The sequence below is a fragment of the Daphnia magna genome, linkage group LG1 (assembly GCF_020631705.1).
Source record: "Daphnia magna isolate NIES linkage group LG1, ASM2063170v1.1, whole genome shotgun sequence".
NCBI lineage: Eukaryota > Metazoa > Arthropoda > Branchiopoda > Diplostraca > Daphniidae > Daphnia > Daphnia magna.
Genome location: NC_059182.1, coordinates 5089225 through 5104882, shown reverse-complemented (window position 1 = coordinate 5104882; position 15658 = coordinate 5089225). Strand labels below are relative to the sequence as shown.

Below are 15658 nucleotides of genomic sequence, written 5' to 3'. Positions count from 1 at the left end.
TGAAAAAGTGGGAAGGGTATAGCCTTCCCACTTTTGTCAAAATCTACCAAAACGACATCTCTTGAAATTCTCCAAAATCACACGGAATAATCGAAATTGAACGCTGATTTCGATTTAGTTATTGGTTTTCTCGTTAAACCAGCCGTTTCAAAAATTAACGAAACAGTGCTGTTAGCGCAACAACTTAATTTAGGGTTTTTAAGGATTAAATCAAAAACTATAAGACCAATAGGAAAATAAACCTGATTTTCGTGATTTTCATTCAATTTTGATTCGAATTCATGTATTTTAAGCAAAATTTGAAATTTGAAGCAAAAAAGGGGGAAGGGTATAGCCTTCCCACTTTTGTCAAAATCTACCAAAACGACATCTCTTGAAATTCTCCAAAAATCACACGGAATAATCGAAATTGAACGCTGATTTCGATTTAGTAATTGGTTTTCTCGTTAAACCAGCCGTTTCAAAATTAACGAAACAGTGCTGTTAGCGCAACAACTTAATTTAGGTTTTTAAGGATTAAATCAAAAACTATAAGACCAATAGGAAAATAAACCTGATTTTCGTGATTTTCATTCAATTTTGATTCGAATTCATGTATTTTAAGCAAAATTTGAAATTTTTTTATAATGAAAAAGTGGGAAGGGTATAGCCTTCCCACTTTTGTCAAAATCTACCAAAAACGACATCTCTTGAAATTCTCCAAAAATCACACGGAATAATCGAAATTGAACGCTGATTTCGATTTAGTTATTGGTTTTCTCGTTAAACCAGCCGTTTCAAAAATTAACGAAACAGTGCTGTTAGCGCAACAACTTAATTTAGGGTTTTTAAGGATTAAATCAAAAACTATAAGACCAATAGGAAAATAAACCTGATTTTCGTGATTTTCATTCAATTTTGATTCGAATTCATGTATTTTAAGCAAAATTTGAAATTTGGGTAAAATGAAAAAGTGGGAAGGGTATAGCCTTCCCACTCTTTGTCAAAATCTACCAAAAACGACATCTCTTGAAATTCTCCAAAAATCACACGGAATAATCGAAATTGAACGCTGATTTCGATTTAGTTATTGGTTTTCTCGTTAAACCAGCCGTTTCAAAAATTTACGAAACAGTGCTGTTAGCGCAACAACTTAATTTAGGGTTTTTAAGGATTAAATCAAAAACTATAAGACCAATAGGAAAATAAACCTGATTTTCGTGATTTTCATTCAATTTTGATTCGAATTCATGTATTTTAAGCAAAATTTGAAATTTGGCAAAATGAAAAAGTGGGAAGGGTATAGCCTTCCCACTTTTGTCAAAATCTACCAAAAACGACATCTCTTGAAATTCTCCAAAAATCACACGGAATAATCGAAATTGAACGCTGATTTCGATTTAGTTATTGGTTTTCTCGTTAAACCAGCCGTTTCAAAAATTAACGAAACAGTGCTGTTAGCGCAACAACTTAATTTAGGGTTTTTAAGGATTAAATCAAAAACTATAAGACCAATAGGAAAATAAACCTGATTTTCGTGATTTTCATTCAATTTTGATTCGAATTCATGTATTTTAAGCAAAATTTGAAATTTAAGAAATGAAAAAGTGGGAAGGGAGCCTTCCCACTTTTGTCAAAATCTACCAAAAACGACATCTCTTGAAATTCTCCAAAAATCACACGGAATAATCGAAATTGAACGCTGATTTCGATTTAGTTATTGGTTTTCTCATTAAACCAGCCGTTTCAAAAATTAACGAAACAGTGCTGTTAGCGCAACAACTTAATTTAGGGTTTTTAAGGATTAAATCAAAAACTATAAGACCAATAGGAAAAAAACCTGATTTTCGTGATTTTCATTCAATTTTGATTCGAATTCATGTATTTTAAGCAAAATTTGAAATTTTGGCTAAAAAAAGTGGGAAGGGTATAGCCTTCCCACTTTTGTCAAAATCTACCAAAAACGACATCTCTTGAAATTCTCCAAAATCACACGGAATAATCGAAATTGAACGCTGATTTCGATTTAGTTATTGGTTTTCTCATTAAACCAGCCGTTTCAAAAATTAACGAAACAGTGCTGTTAGCGCAACAACTTAATTTAGGGTTTTTAAGGATTAAATCAAAAACTATAAGACCAATAGTAAAATAAACCTGATTTTCGTGATTTTCATTCAATTTTGATTCGAATTCATGTATTTTAAGCAAAATTTGAAATTTGGTTAAAAATGAAAAAGTGGGAAGGGAGAGCCTTCCCACTTTTGTCAAAATCTACCAAAAACGACATCTCTTGAAATTCTCCAAAAATCACACGGAATAATCGAAATTGAACGCTGATTTCGATTTAGTAATTGGTTTACTCGTTAAACCAGCCGTTTCAAAAATTAACGAAACAGTGCTGTTAGCGCAACAACTTAATTTAGGGTTTTTAAGGATTAAATCAAAAACTATAAGACCAATAGGAAAATAAACCTGATTTTCGTGATTTTCATTCAATTTTGATTCGAATTCATGTATTTTAAGCAAAATTTGAAATTTGGCCAAAAATGAAAAAGTGGGAAGGGTATAGCCTTCCCACTTTTGTCAAAATCTAACAAAAACGACATCTCTTGAAATTCTCCAAAAATCACACGGAATAATCGAAATTGAACGCTGATTTCGATTTAGTTATTGGTTTTCTCGTTAAACCAGCCGTTTCAAAAATTAACGAAACAGTGCTGTTAGCGCAACAACTTAATTTAGGGTTTTTAAGGATTAAATCAAAAACTATAAGACCAATAGGAAAATAAACCTGATTTTCGTGATTTTCATTCAATTTTGATTCGAATTCATGTATTTTAAGCAAAATTTGAAATTTGGCCAAAATGAAAAAGTGGGAAGGGTATAGCCTTCCCACTTTTGTCAAAATCTACCAAAAACGATATCTCTTGAAATTCTCCAAAAATCAAACGGAATAATCGAAATTGAACGCTGATTTCGATTTAGTTATTGGTTTTCTCGTTAAACCAGCCGTTTCAAAAATTAACGAAACAGTGCTGTTAGCGCAACAACTTAATTTAGGGTTTTTAAGGATTAAATCAAAAACTATAAGACCAATAGGAAAATAAACCTGATTTTCGTGATTTTCATTCAATTTTGATTCGAATTCAAGTATTTTAAGCAAAATTTGAAATTGGCTAAAATGAAAAAGTGGGAAGGGTGTAGCCTTCCCACTTTTGTCAAAATCTACCAAAAACGACATCTCTTGAAATTCTCCAAAAATCACACGGAATAATCGAAATTGAACGCTGATTTCGATTTAGTTATTGGTTTTCTCGTTAAACCAGCCGTTTCAAAAATTAACGAAACAGTGCTGTTAGCGCAACAACTTAATTTAGGGTTTTTAAGGATTAAATCAAAAACTATAAGACCAATAGGAAAATAAACCTGATTTTCGTGATTTTCATTCAATTTTGATTCGAATTCATGTATTTTAAGCAAAATTTGAAATTTGGCCAAAATGAAAAAGTGGGAAGGGTATAGCCTTCCCACTTTTGTCAAAATCTACCAAAAACGACATCTCTTGAAATTCTCCAAAAATCACACGGAATAATCGAAATTGAACGCTGATTTCGATTCAGTTATTGGTTTTCTCGTTAAACCAGCCGTTTCAAAAATTAACGAAACAGTGCTGTTAGCGCAACAACTTAATTTAGGGTTTTTAAGGATTAAATCAAAAACTATAAGACCAATAGGAAAATAAACCTGATTTTCGTGATTTTCATTCAATTTTGATTCGAATTCATGTATTTTAAGCAAAATTTGAAATTTCAGTAAAATGAAAAAGTGGGAAAGGCTTTCCCACTTTAGTCAAAATCTACCAAAAACGACATCTCTTGAAATTCTCCAAAATCACACGGAATAATCGAAATTGAACGCTGATTTCGATTTAGTTATTGGTTTTCTCGTTAAACCAGCCGTTTCAAAAATTAACGAAACAGTGCTGTTAGCGCAACAACTTAATTTAGGGTTTTTAAGGATTAAATCAAAAACTATAAGACCAATAGGAAAATAAACCTGATTTTCGTGATTTTCATTCAATTTTGATTCGAATTTATGTATTTTAAGCAAAATTTGAAATTTGGCAAAATGAAAAAGTGGGAAGGGTATAGCCTTCCCACTTTTGTCAAAATCTACCAAAAACGACATCTCTTGAAATTCTCCAAAAAATCACACGGAATAATCGAAATTGAACGCTGATTTCGATTTAGTTATTGGTTTACTCGTTAAACCAGCCGTTTCAAAAATTAACGAAACAGTGCTGTTAGCGCAACAACTTAATTTAGGGTTTTTAAGGATTAAATCAAAAACTATAAGACCAATAGGAAAATAAACCTGATTTTCCTGATTTTCATTCAATTTTGATTCGAATTCATGTATTTTAAGCAAAATTTGAAATTTGGGTTGGATGAAAAAAGTGGGAAGGGTATAGCCTTCCCACTTTTGTCAAAATCTACCAAAAACGACATCTCTTGAAATTCTCCAAAAATCACACGGAATAATCGAAATTGAACGCTGATTTCGATTTAGTTATTGGTTTTCTCGTTAAACCAGCCGTTTCAAAAATTAACGAAACAGTGCTGTTAGCGCAACAACTTAATTTAGGGGTTTTAAGGATTAAATCAAAAACTATAAGACCAATAGGAAAATAAACCTGATTTTCGTGATTTTCATTCAATTTTGATTCGAATTCATGTATTTTAAGCAAAATTTGAAATTGGCCAAAAATGAAAAAGTGGGAAGGGTATAGCCTTCCCACTTTTGTCAAAATCTACCAAAAACGACATCTCTTGAAATTCTCCAAAAATCACACGGAATAATCGAAATTGAACGCTGATTTCGATTTAGTTATTGGTTTTCTCGTTAAACCAGCCGTTTCAAAAATTAACGAAACAGTGCTGTTAGCGCAACAACTTAATTTAGGGTTTTTAAGGATTAAATCAAAAACTATAAGACCAATAGGAAAATAAACCTGATTTTCGTGATTTTCATTCAATTTTGATTCGAATTCATGTATTTTAAGCAAAATTTGAAATTTGGCTAAAAAATGAAAAAGTGGGAAGGGTATAGCCTTCCCACTTTTGTCAAAATCTACCAAAAACGACATCTCTTGAAATTCTCCAAAAATCACACGGAATAATCGAAATTGAACGCTGATTTCGATTTAGTTATTGGTTTTCTCGTTAAACCAGCCGTTTCAAAAATTTACGAAACAGTGCTGTTAGCGCAACAACTTAATTTAGGGTTTTTAAGGATTAAATCAAAAACTATAAGACCAATAGGAAAATAAACCTGATTTTCGTGATTTTCATTCAATTTTGATTCGAATTCATGTATTTTAAGCAAAATTTGAAATTTGGCCAAAAATGAAAAAGTGGGAAGGGTATAGCCTTCCCACTTTTGTCAAAATCTACCAAAAACGACATCTCTTGAAATTCTCCAAAAATCACACGGAATAATCGAAATTGAACGCTGATTTCGATTTAGTTATTGGTTTTCTCGTTAAACCAGCCGTTTCAAAAATTAACGAAACAGTGCTGTTAGCGCAACAACTTAATTTAGGGTTTTTAAGGATTAAATCAAAAACTATAAGACCAATAGGAAAATAAACCTGATTTTCGTGATTTTCATTCAATTTTGATTCGAATTCATGTATTTTAAGCAAAATTTGAAATTTGGCCAAAAATGAAAAAGTGGGAAAGGCCTTCCCACTTTTGTCAAAATCTACCAAAAACGACATCTCTTGAAATTCTCCAAAAATCACACGGAATAATCGAAATTGAACGCTGATTTCGATTTAGTTATTGGTTTTCTCATTAAACCAGCCGTTTCAAAAATTAACGAAACAGTGCTGTTAGCTCAACAACTTAATTTAGGGTTTTTAAGGATTAAATCAAAAACTATAAGACCAATAGGAAAATAAACCTGATTTTCGTGATTTTCATTCAATTTTGATTCGAATTCATGTATTTTAAGCAAAATTTGAAATTTGGCTAAAAATGAAAAAGTGGGAAGGGTATAGCCTTCCCACTTTTGTCAAAATCTACCAAAAACGACATCTCTTGAAATTCTCCAAAAATCAGACGGTATAATCGAAATTGAACGCTGATTTCGATTTAGTCATTGGTTTTCTCTTTAGACTAGCCGTTAAAAAAATTAACGAAAACAGTTCTGTTAGCGCACCAACTTCATTTATGGTTTTTAAAATGTAAATGAAAAATTATAAGACTATTAGAAAAATAAACCGGATTTCCGTGATTTTTATTCAATTCTGAATCTAAATCATGTATTTTAAGCAAATTTGAAATTTGGTCAAAATGAAAAAGTGGGAAGGGTATAGCCTTCCCACTTTTGTCAAAATCGGCCAAAAATGACATCTCTTGAAATTCTCCAAAAATCAGACGGTATAATCGAAATTGAACGCTGATTTCGATTTAGTGATTGGTTTTCTCGTTAGACTAGCCGTTAAAAAAATTAACGAAAACAGTTCTGTTAGCGCATCAACTTCATTTATGGTTTTTAAAATGTAAATGAAAAATTATAAGACCATTAGAAAAATAAACCGGATTTCCGTGATTTTTATTCAATTCTGAATCTAAATCATGTATTTTAAGCCAAATTTGAAATTTGGTCAAAAATGAAAAAGTGGGAAGGGTATAGCCTTTCCACTTTTGTCAAAATCGGCCAAAAATGACATCTCTTGAAATTCTCCAAAAATCAGACGGTATAATCGAAATTGAACGCTGATTCCGATTTAGTCATTGGTTTTCTCTTTAGACTAGCCGTTTAAAAAATTAACGAAAACAGTTCTGTTAGCGCACCAACTTCATTTATGGTTTTTAAAATGTAAATGAAAAACTATAAGACCAATCGAAAAATAAACCTGATTTCCGTGATTTTCATTCAATTCTGAATCATGTATTTTACCACTCACTAATACTCATACTCTTCTTTCTTTTTACCAGGCTTCAGCATCACTCAGAGGATGACCAACATCAATGTTTCTTTTTACTTTCTTTGCAAGACACTTGTTGGTTTCAGACATCAATGCCTCTAATATTCCTGTCCACACAAAGCAGGAAAAGCTTCTTGGCTCAAGGGTCATCTCAAGCAAGTCCAAAGTCATAAACTTCCGAGAGAAGAATTTTTTTACCGTCTAATACTATAAATAATAAAAATTTAGCTAATATTGTCACACGAGTTGTATTTGGACAAGAACAAACGAATACAACAAGTGATGACATCAATTCTAAACAATGGTTTAACTCAAACAAAAGGGATAACCATTACCAAAAGTTGGAGAAGCGTCTGAAGACCTCTTGGGAAACCAGGGAACTCCTCTTACGGAGCCCAGCTCCGGGAGCTCACCCGATGGAGACTCATCTAACGCAGATTCGGGGCAGCGTTTTATACCGTCGCGCGAATTACTCCCCTTCCGGACTGCATATCTGCGTATCTTTCTTAGAGCGGACTTCTCCCGATAATTTGTTCACCACGATCGCAGCGTTGTCCAAGGAGCGGATGACTCATCTCTGTGAAGAGATAACCAATCTCCCTTTTCACCCGCGACAATATCAACATGCCATAGAGTTGTATGTTAAAGCAAACTGCAAACTAAAAATACTGTTGATAGGTTTTTTTATGCCTATTTATACAAACCAGCATTGTTTAGTTCAGGATAGAAGGGCAGAAATTCTCAATATTTTCCATTGGAATGTTTTCTCTGGGATTGATGTATTCACGATGCACACTGTGTGTAAAGCTGCTGATAGTGACCATACCTGAAGAAACACATTAATAATGAAGGTGTGTGCAAAAGCAGAATCCTAGTGGTTGGCATGAAGATATGGCAAATTTATATCTAGTCGAAGAAAAACCATGGATATAAATTTAAAAATAACAGTAATTAAAATGCAATATGTGATAAACAAAAGATACGCTCAAAAAGTCTAAACTATTCTCAGATAGAATGTGTTGTTTACCGCTGACTAATTATATTGTTGCAATTGCACTGTTTGTTTGTCTCGAGTCACATGTAACTCATTCCACGGTTGGAGATGCAAGATTAATTGTTGAAGGAAAAAATACTGCTAAAACAAAACAAAAGTCCTTGAGGCACTCAAGGACTTCACCTAGCTGCCAACAAAGTGAGACATTATGGCATGACTAATTGGATAATGCCTTTAATACCTTTATTAATCAATACGCTCACCAACGGAGCTTTGTTATTGTGCAACGCTCATCGAGGTGCCAACACGCGTACACTTCCAACGTGCGTGTCAAGATCTCGTCAAGTTGTCATTCATTAACTATACAATGCTGATCGAAATCGGCCTAACAATCGATCGATAAATTCAATATGTTGTAGACTCCTCCTCCCTTGAAGGCGTCGTCTATCGAAATCGCTACATGGCAGTACAAGTTGTTTATTTATTTGCTAAATAAACGGACAACTATTAAAAAGTGGATCAAACGGCGTTCCGTAGTTGCCCCTTTTTATGTAGACGACCATGATCGAAACAATGGAGCTCACACGGCCTGTGAAAAAACCTGTCCGTTGCCGGGCGACGCACAAAGCCTCGCCTTGAAAAAAATAACTTCGCGGCCTGATTTTTCCCTATCTTCATGACCGACGCGCCATCTCTCTGAAAAAAATCTCCAGAAATGTCGAGTCGCTCTTAGATTGCTCCGCATTCCTTTATTGTTGAGCCGATAATTGACAGGACCCCTTCGTTAATCTCCGCGTTATCTCCTCTACAACACGACGTCAAGTTTTGCGACGCAGCATCTAAAATAAGAAAACGTATAAAGGATACGTACGAGACCCTGAAATCGACTCGAGTTGGCTGACTAAACTGCTCCACACTCCTTCGTCGTTCAGCCGATAAAAACGGGGACTCGACCGGGAGCTGCTGCGTTATTTCCTCTACAAATGGAGACCAATCTCAGCGGCACAGCATCTAAAAAAAAAAAACGAACGAAAGATTAGTGCGGACACCCCTGAAATCGCCGCGCCATCAGCGCCATCTCTGGGGTAAAGTCTCAGAAAAAGTGTCGGTCGATCCACCAGTCGTTGTAGAAAGGTAAGGGTGCCTGTATCAGGGGGTTGGGAAATGCGAGTTTTGATAGAATCCCTATCGGGAAATTCCCGATTTTTGGGACCAAAATCAAAATGACGGTGCAATTTGGGAATTTTTTTATTTATGTTTTAAATTCACCCTATTTTGAAAAATTGCGCCGGAAACGGGAACGCAAAGGGTATAATTAAATACTGCAAAGTGTATTTTATTTTGTAAAAAATTATTGGGGGTGCCATTTCAATATCGCGATTTAAATTTGCAGTTGCCCTGCGGCCCACAAGAACAAAATGTGACCCTAGTCACGTGATTCTCGTTGACCTAAGCAGAAGGCAAGGTCACTGATAAGACCACCCCCCTATGGCTGAAGCGGTGCTATCGGTGCAGCACCGGTTCTAGCGCCGTACCGCACCGGAAAAAAATCCCCGCACAGAACGTCCCTGATTCATTTTTATTGGTGAGTTTGCGGTGTCCCCGATTACAATGTGATCGGGGCCGAGCCCTAGTTTGTTTTCTTTTCTTTTTCATCTTGTTCGATATCAAAGCCAATTGGCAACATTGCCGACTGAAAATAAGGGTAGGAAGTCTAGGAACTTGGGCATGGAGCACATGGGGCGGCTAAGATAATACGTTTGTCATCTTGAATGGCGGTGCGGATTTTGATGATCCGTCATCAGGTTTCTCCATCATGTGGACCACACATTTCTTCTTTTCCAGGTTAGTTGTTTTTCTTTGTTTGAAATGTAATTGCCCTGTTGGCTTTTTTAAAATGGATCTTCCTTGTAAATGTTTCTCAGTCGTATGAAATTTATGTTTGGACATCACGAAACCATAGCTAAATGGATTAATTCCTTTATTTTTCATTTCAACTTGAAATTATGTGGTATCATACTGTAAAGAATACCCACAATAGCAACTGCACTTTCTTGGTCTGTCTGTAATATTTAATAAAACCTTCTTGATAGACCAGTTTCGGATGCTGCGTTGCAAAATTTAAAAAAATCAAGTGGGGTTTCGATTGCAGGGGGAGATAGGAAAAAAGGGGGTTTTTGATTTATTTACCCTAGTAATACTTTTCCAATTCAGGAAATGTTCTAGAATACTACACTTTAAGACATTCTGCGTCTTCTCCAGTCTTTATAAATAATTAATCAACCCTAGTTTATCCATGAAAATTAATTCAAGAAAGGTGTGGTAGTAATACTTTTCCAATTCAGGAAATGTTCTAGAATACTACACTGTAAGACATTCTGCGTCTTCTCCAGTCTTTATCAATAATTAATTATACCTAGTTTATCCATGAAAATTAATTCAAGTAAAAGGCTAGAGATGCTGTTTAGCATTTTTTTTATAGTGTCAAAGAAAATATGTAAACATGGGTGATTCAAATGTGGATATGGGGATAATGGATAAACTAGGGATGATTAATTATTTATAAAGACTGGAGAAGACGCAGAATGTCTTAAAGTGTAGTATTCTAGAACATTTCCTGAATTGGAAAAGTATTACTAGGGTAAATAAATCAAAAACCCCCTTTTTTCCTATCTCCCCCTGCAATTGAAACCCCCCTGGATTTTTTAAAATTTTGCAACGCAGCATCCGAAACTGGTCTATAGATGATGAAACACGAAGTAAAAAAAGAAAAAATTAATTATCCCAAACAAAATCGTCTGATGGCGAGACTGAAAACAAGAGAAGAAAAGTGCGTTTGACCCGATAATTACGATTTACAGAGAATAATAACAATTTACATAGGACAGGGAATTTGACAGACAGACAGCTTATGATGCTGACGTAAGTGGTAGCTCAGTGGTAGAAGAGCGGCATGGCAAGTTAAAGGTCCAGAGTTCAACTCCGACACGTAGCTGAAAATAATGTTTTTGGATTTTATTTGTTTTATTGTCACACCGCAGACGTCGGCCATTTCTGTCTGTCAAATTCCCTGTCCACTGTAAATTGTTATTATTTAAGGAGTCACACTATCGAGCGCTAGATGGCGTCGTCATCCCTCTCCTGATTGGCCCTAATCGGCACGTGATCAGAAAGGATTCTGATTGGCTTTGGTAGCAAATCCTCTCGCCTTCATAGGGAAGATTGAAGTTTACTGGCCTTAACCATTTAGTAGGCCATGTTTTAATATTTCGATTTGTCATTCTTTGGATCGTGATTTTACGTAATCTAAGTTTTATTCTTTTCTTTTTACAGTGCCACGTTTGGACGAAAAAAGGGCCAAGCATTTGGGCGCTTTCGACAACGTAGAATCCGTTGGATGGAGTTTGAGTTTTATATTTACTTTCCAGAAACCAAGTTTGAATGCTTTAACGTTGAGCAATTGGTATTTGATTCTCCCACGTTAGGTTGTATTCAAATTTATTTCAGCCTTTTCCTCAGGTCATATTTTCTGGTTACAAAATTGTGTTTCTGTGGCAAATTTGTGAACGAATTGCGTTAGATAACCGTTCGCGAGGTCTTTCCACTTGCTTTCCAGGTAGGACCTTGCAGCCAACCTGGTACATGCCACAGACTTACCATCTTTTGTTATTGTTTCCTGTCTGTTATCTGATGGTGGAATGATTCCGATTTTGAGGGGACAAAGCTAATTGCGTTGCTGCATTATTTAGCCTCCTAGTGCAATGCATTGGAATTGCAGCAAGTGTTCTGCTATTTTTTTCTAATTGGTTTTAAGCAACACCATATTGTCCAGTGTCCTTAATCGGGTTCTGGCTAATAGGTTTTGGTACAACAAGTCATGGTTTTGGTATCACATAATCCTTTTATTATACTTATGTGGTAATCCCAGTATAGTGAGAATTAAGTTGTATATTTTTGTCTTTTCCATTGACTAGTAGCAATTTTGGGATCAACTTTATTCTTTTACTGTTTGCATAGTTCTTTGACAAGTCCAAGGATTCCTACTCTTCAAAGATTCTTTTTAACAGCTTAAACAAAGCTGAAATAACAGACAAATTATTATTTGCTTACGTGGATCAGTTATGGTCAGTATTCCTTTCCATTGTTGGATTCACGTTTACTGTGCACTTCACTACCTTGTTTTATTGTTCGGGCTCGCTTATTCCGCAATAACAGTTGAAATGATGATTGAAACGGAGATCTCTAAGCAGCAACTCCTGGTCTCGTATGAATTAAAAGGTATATATTTTAAGAAAAAAAAATGGCCATGTGATGTTTAAACCCATTGTAAACTTTCGTTCGGCTTACGGTTGAAAATGAGCAAATTTCAATTCAAAATACGCTGGATACATGGTTTCGGTAATCTGTTAAAACCATGGTGAAAAAAAATGATTTTGTCACAAGGTAATCATACTGTTTTACGCGATTTTCTTGACATTGAATTGTGCGTAACATTTGATTACAAACGTAGACGAATTTCTTCTACTACCTTGTTTTCAGGAGGTTCTTCAAATTGCCTAGCTATTCCAATTTATTGGAACCAAGTTGTCACAAATAGGTCTCGGCTCCGCATTGATCGGGTCGATTTTTTCCCGTTTCAAATTCAGCTTGACGTATCTTCATAGCTTGGCCCATACTTCTTTTGGTTCATAAATTCCTTAACTGGTATGTAAAATAAGTATGGTGTGTTATAACTTTTTAATCTTTCTATTGAAGCAATCCTACTTCTATTCCTCCATGTCTTCCGTTTGTTCCTCGAGTTTTGCGGAGTGTGACCATGCTAAATATTGTCTGGTATTTCAGGAAAGATTCGGATCCGGATCCTACTAAGTTATTTGGGCTGTACTTCAATGTTCAGTAGGTCACTATCCTTCTCCTGTATGTACATAACCAAATTAAAAGTTTTTATCTTACACGCGTGAAGTCCGAATTTTACCTGTTACTAGAAACTTCAAGACCAAATGGATCAAAAAGGAAACAATTATTTCCTGCTTCTCTGGATGTTCTATTTCCTTCGCATTGCTCTCACTGTTTGTTAGACAAATTACGATGGTAAAATAAACCAAACGCTCAGATAAAGGTAATATGGTTTTCTAAGTTACGACGAAAATTACATATTGACACGCTAATGTCGGTTGTATTTGGATGTGTTGGCAAAATTTGCAGAACTTTGGCTGGTGACTACACACTGGTACAATTGGAAATTTTGCCATTCATTCTTGGGTTTTCTGTTACGAATCTTCATCGATATCGCACAAGATACTGAAACAACCACGTCCCTTTCAAGGTAAAGAAATGCTTTTTCTGTAATCATTGCTTCTGCTTCATTTAAACTCAGTACTTATATTTAATAACCAACACTCCTAGTTAACGATTTGTGATCATTTTTTTTTTTATTTTCCAGGAAGGTTGCCTTAAAACTTAAAGACAGTTTCCCATTGTTATTGTTTATTTTTTTTGTTAGCGATAAGTAAACTTTATGGCATACTGATCATTACTTAACATAAAGATTTTTTCACTTTCTCGTTATATGTATAGGCGGGCAATTGCTACGTGTGACGAAAGGAACTGTGGACATGATCCTCATGTAATTGTAATGTAATTAAATAGGCATATTATCAAGTATCAATGTTAAATGAGCCTATTTTGTCTCTAACTTTATTTTTTTTTTTATCGAACTAAAAGAATAACTCACATTTTGAACGAACATCACATTTCCAACGAGGATCATGGCTGAAACCAGAAGCATCGACTAAAAGGTATATGTGATACATTTAAGTGTAAAAAATTGTGTCGTTCATCTAAATGAAGAGGGATTTTCCATCGAATTGGAAGTCACTTCTAACAAATCAGCTAACGTGTCTACTACATTTTAAAGATTTAATTAGAAGGGATTATCTACCCCCCCCTCTCCTAAACTACACGGAACTAAGACCATGGAGGAATAAAAATTAAAACACGGACAACTAAACACATAAAAAGAACTGAAACACTGTATTAACTGTAACCTTAAAGAAGAATTTAAATAAGTCATTATCAGAAAGCATCTGTGTAAGACTATTGAATTGTATCAATTATGTAATTAAAATGAGAAATTAACATTACTAGCAACCAATAATTGCTGTTTTATCACAAATAAAAAGAAGGGCTTAGTATAAAAAAATGTGCTTCACTACTTCTTGATTCAGATGTTTGATGCATTACTGCAATTCCGCCTACAGGGTGGAATTTGTTCGTCAAACAATTCTCTCAATTCGTCGCTGCTAAACTGATCATAAAGCCTTTCTCCATGCAAATGCCGCACATGCATTCGCATCGTGTCGCTTCCGTAAGAAAGCTAGCAATGCATTAAAATTAACAAGTTACACAAATTATGTACCGTAGTTAGAATCATGAAATTTGACTTACGTGTGGGCAAAACTCGCACTTGAGAATTACTGAATCTTTTGGTATTGTGCTTCGAAGATGGAATTCCAGAGTTGACAGAAACACGAATGCCTAAAGGAGTGAGACGTTGATAGTAACGAATGTCTTATTGTTTACATATCTTGATATAAAGAAACTACCTTGCCGCATGAAGCACAGGTATTTTTTTGGCGAATACAGGTCACATCCTCATTTTTTTCGACGCGAGGCTCGCAATCAATGTTGGTTATTTCTTTTTAGAAGTAGACAATGTGAAAAACCCCCATTGTTGATCACTATTAAGCTACAAATAATAAATAACATAACTAGAAATACCTTCCAGGATCTTTGTTTTGTCGATTGCTTTAGGTATAATGGCTGAAGGAAACACTTCCAAAGCAGTTGAAGGAGAGAACTTGTGCTGTTCTTCTACAGTTGCAAATGAATAAATAACAAAACCATCTATACAACATGATTCATATTCAACCATTTTCCCACTTCTTTTAATTTCTCTAGTATCCTTGTGCTCAGAAAATGCTACAAATAAAATTGGCATTGGTTATGATCACTAGTAAGATAATAAAGTAAGGGCTTACCTTTAATTTTGGTATAGCATGGTGTAACTAGGTTTGGGTTCTTGTTGGTACATTTAGAATGAGAAAACGAAACTGCAGTCTGAAGAGCTGACTTATGTTTATGTTTCACTCTTGCCATTTTTCTGTCTGTATACATTGTTCGAAAGAATATTTAAGAGCTGATTTGTAAGAACCAAATTTGGACGCCCAGACTGTAAAAACAGTTCCTAGCACTTGTTTGCATAGCAAAGATTTCTTAACTAAAAAAGAAATTGTAAACATGATGAGTTTGATGATGTATCTTTGGCTCGCAATTCATTTTAACAGTTATTAAAATTCAGTTTGTAAAACAGTAAAGGGAAATACTTCAGAAATGGTTCATTGCCGACCACATGAAACACCATCCTTTGTTTCCTCGATCTGTCACCCAAGTAATTTGTTCGAAAATCGTAGTACTTACAAAAATACTAATTAAAACATAACCTGACTAACGTCGAGCTCAACTGATTTTCAGATTCCGATTTTCAACTGGAAAAATTCTGTTTTGTTTTTTTTTGTTTTGTTTTGACTTTTGTTGTCTTTGAACCAAAGTTGGCAATGATTGGTTAGATCAACCTCTGAAGTGATGGTGGACTGGTAGGAGACGAAAGCATTATCAATCTTTACCACATC

The 15658-nt window shown here is 34.8% G+C and overlaps 1 protein-coding gene and 3 long non-coding RNA genes across 11 annotated transcripts; 2 read left to right on the top strand and 2 right to left on the bottom strand.

The window, feature by feature from the left end:
- Positions 1-7512: 7512 nt before the first annotated feature.
- Positions 7513-8119, bottom strand: LOC123469581. Its single transcript, XR_006642770.1, has 3 exons — positions 8001-8119; positions 7678-7799; positions 7513-7573 (listed from the first exon to the last, which is right to left on the bottom strand). It is a non-coding gene; the product is annotated as an uncharacterized LOC123469581 (long non-coding RNA).
- Positions 8120-9211: 1092 nt separating this feature from the next.
- On the top strand, positions 9212-12262 carry LOC123470985. 2 transcript variants are annotated; one of them, XR_006644752.1, is made up of 4 exons: positions 9214-9812; positions 11067-11216; positions 11301-11430; positions 11487-12262. It is a non-coding gene; the product is annotated as an uncharacterized LOC123470985 (long non-coding RNA). The 2 variants fall into 2 exon arrangements; XR_006644751.1 differs by having other exon boundaries at positions 9212-9812; positions 11301-12262.
- Positions 12263-12387: 125 nt separating this feature from the next.
- On the top strand, positions 12388-14110 carry LOC123470983. Of its 6 annotated transcripts, none has more exons than XR_006644723.1 (8): positions 12389-12410; positions 12478-12671; positions 12810-12884; positions 12953-13086; positions 13173-13293; positions 13545-13593; positions 13692-13765; positions 13885-14110. It is a non-coding gene; the product is annotated as an uncharacterized LOC123470983 (long non-coding RNA). The 6 variants fall into 6 exon arrangements; XR_006644748.1 differs by having other exon boundaries at positions 13545-13604; XR_006644734.1 differs by having other exon boundaries at positions 12388-12410; positions 12507-12671; positions 13692-14110.
- Positions 14053-15603, bottom strand: LOC123470979 (zinc finger protein 177-like). 2 transcript variants are annotated; one of them, XM_045171725.1, is made up of 7 exons: positions 15470-15603; positions 15353-15406; positions 15008-15246; positions 14748-14948; positions 14573-14664; positions 14415-14504; positions 14053-14343 (listed from the first exon to the last, which is right to left on the bottom strand). In XM_045171725.1, the coding sequence occupies exons 3-7, from the start codon at positions 15141-15143 to the stop codon at positions 14191-14193; spliced, it is 672 nt and encodes a 223-aa protein (XP_045027660.1). In that variant the 5' UTR covers positions 15144-15246; positions 15353-15406; positions 15470-15603; the 3' UTR covers positions 14053-14190. The 2 variants fall into 2 exon arrangements, with proteins under 2 accessions (XP_045027660.1, XP_045027669.1); XM_045171734.1 differs by having other exon boundaries at positions 14748-14840; positions 15353-15480.
- Between the last annotated feature and the right edge of the window lie 55 nt (positions 15604-15658).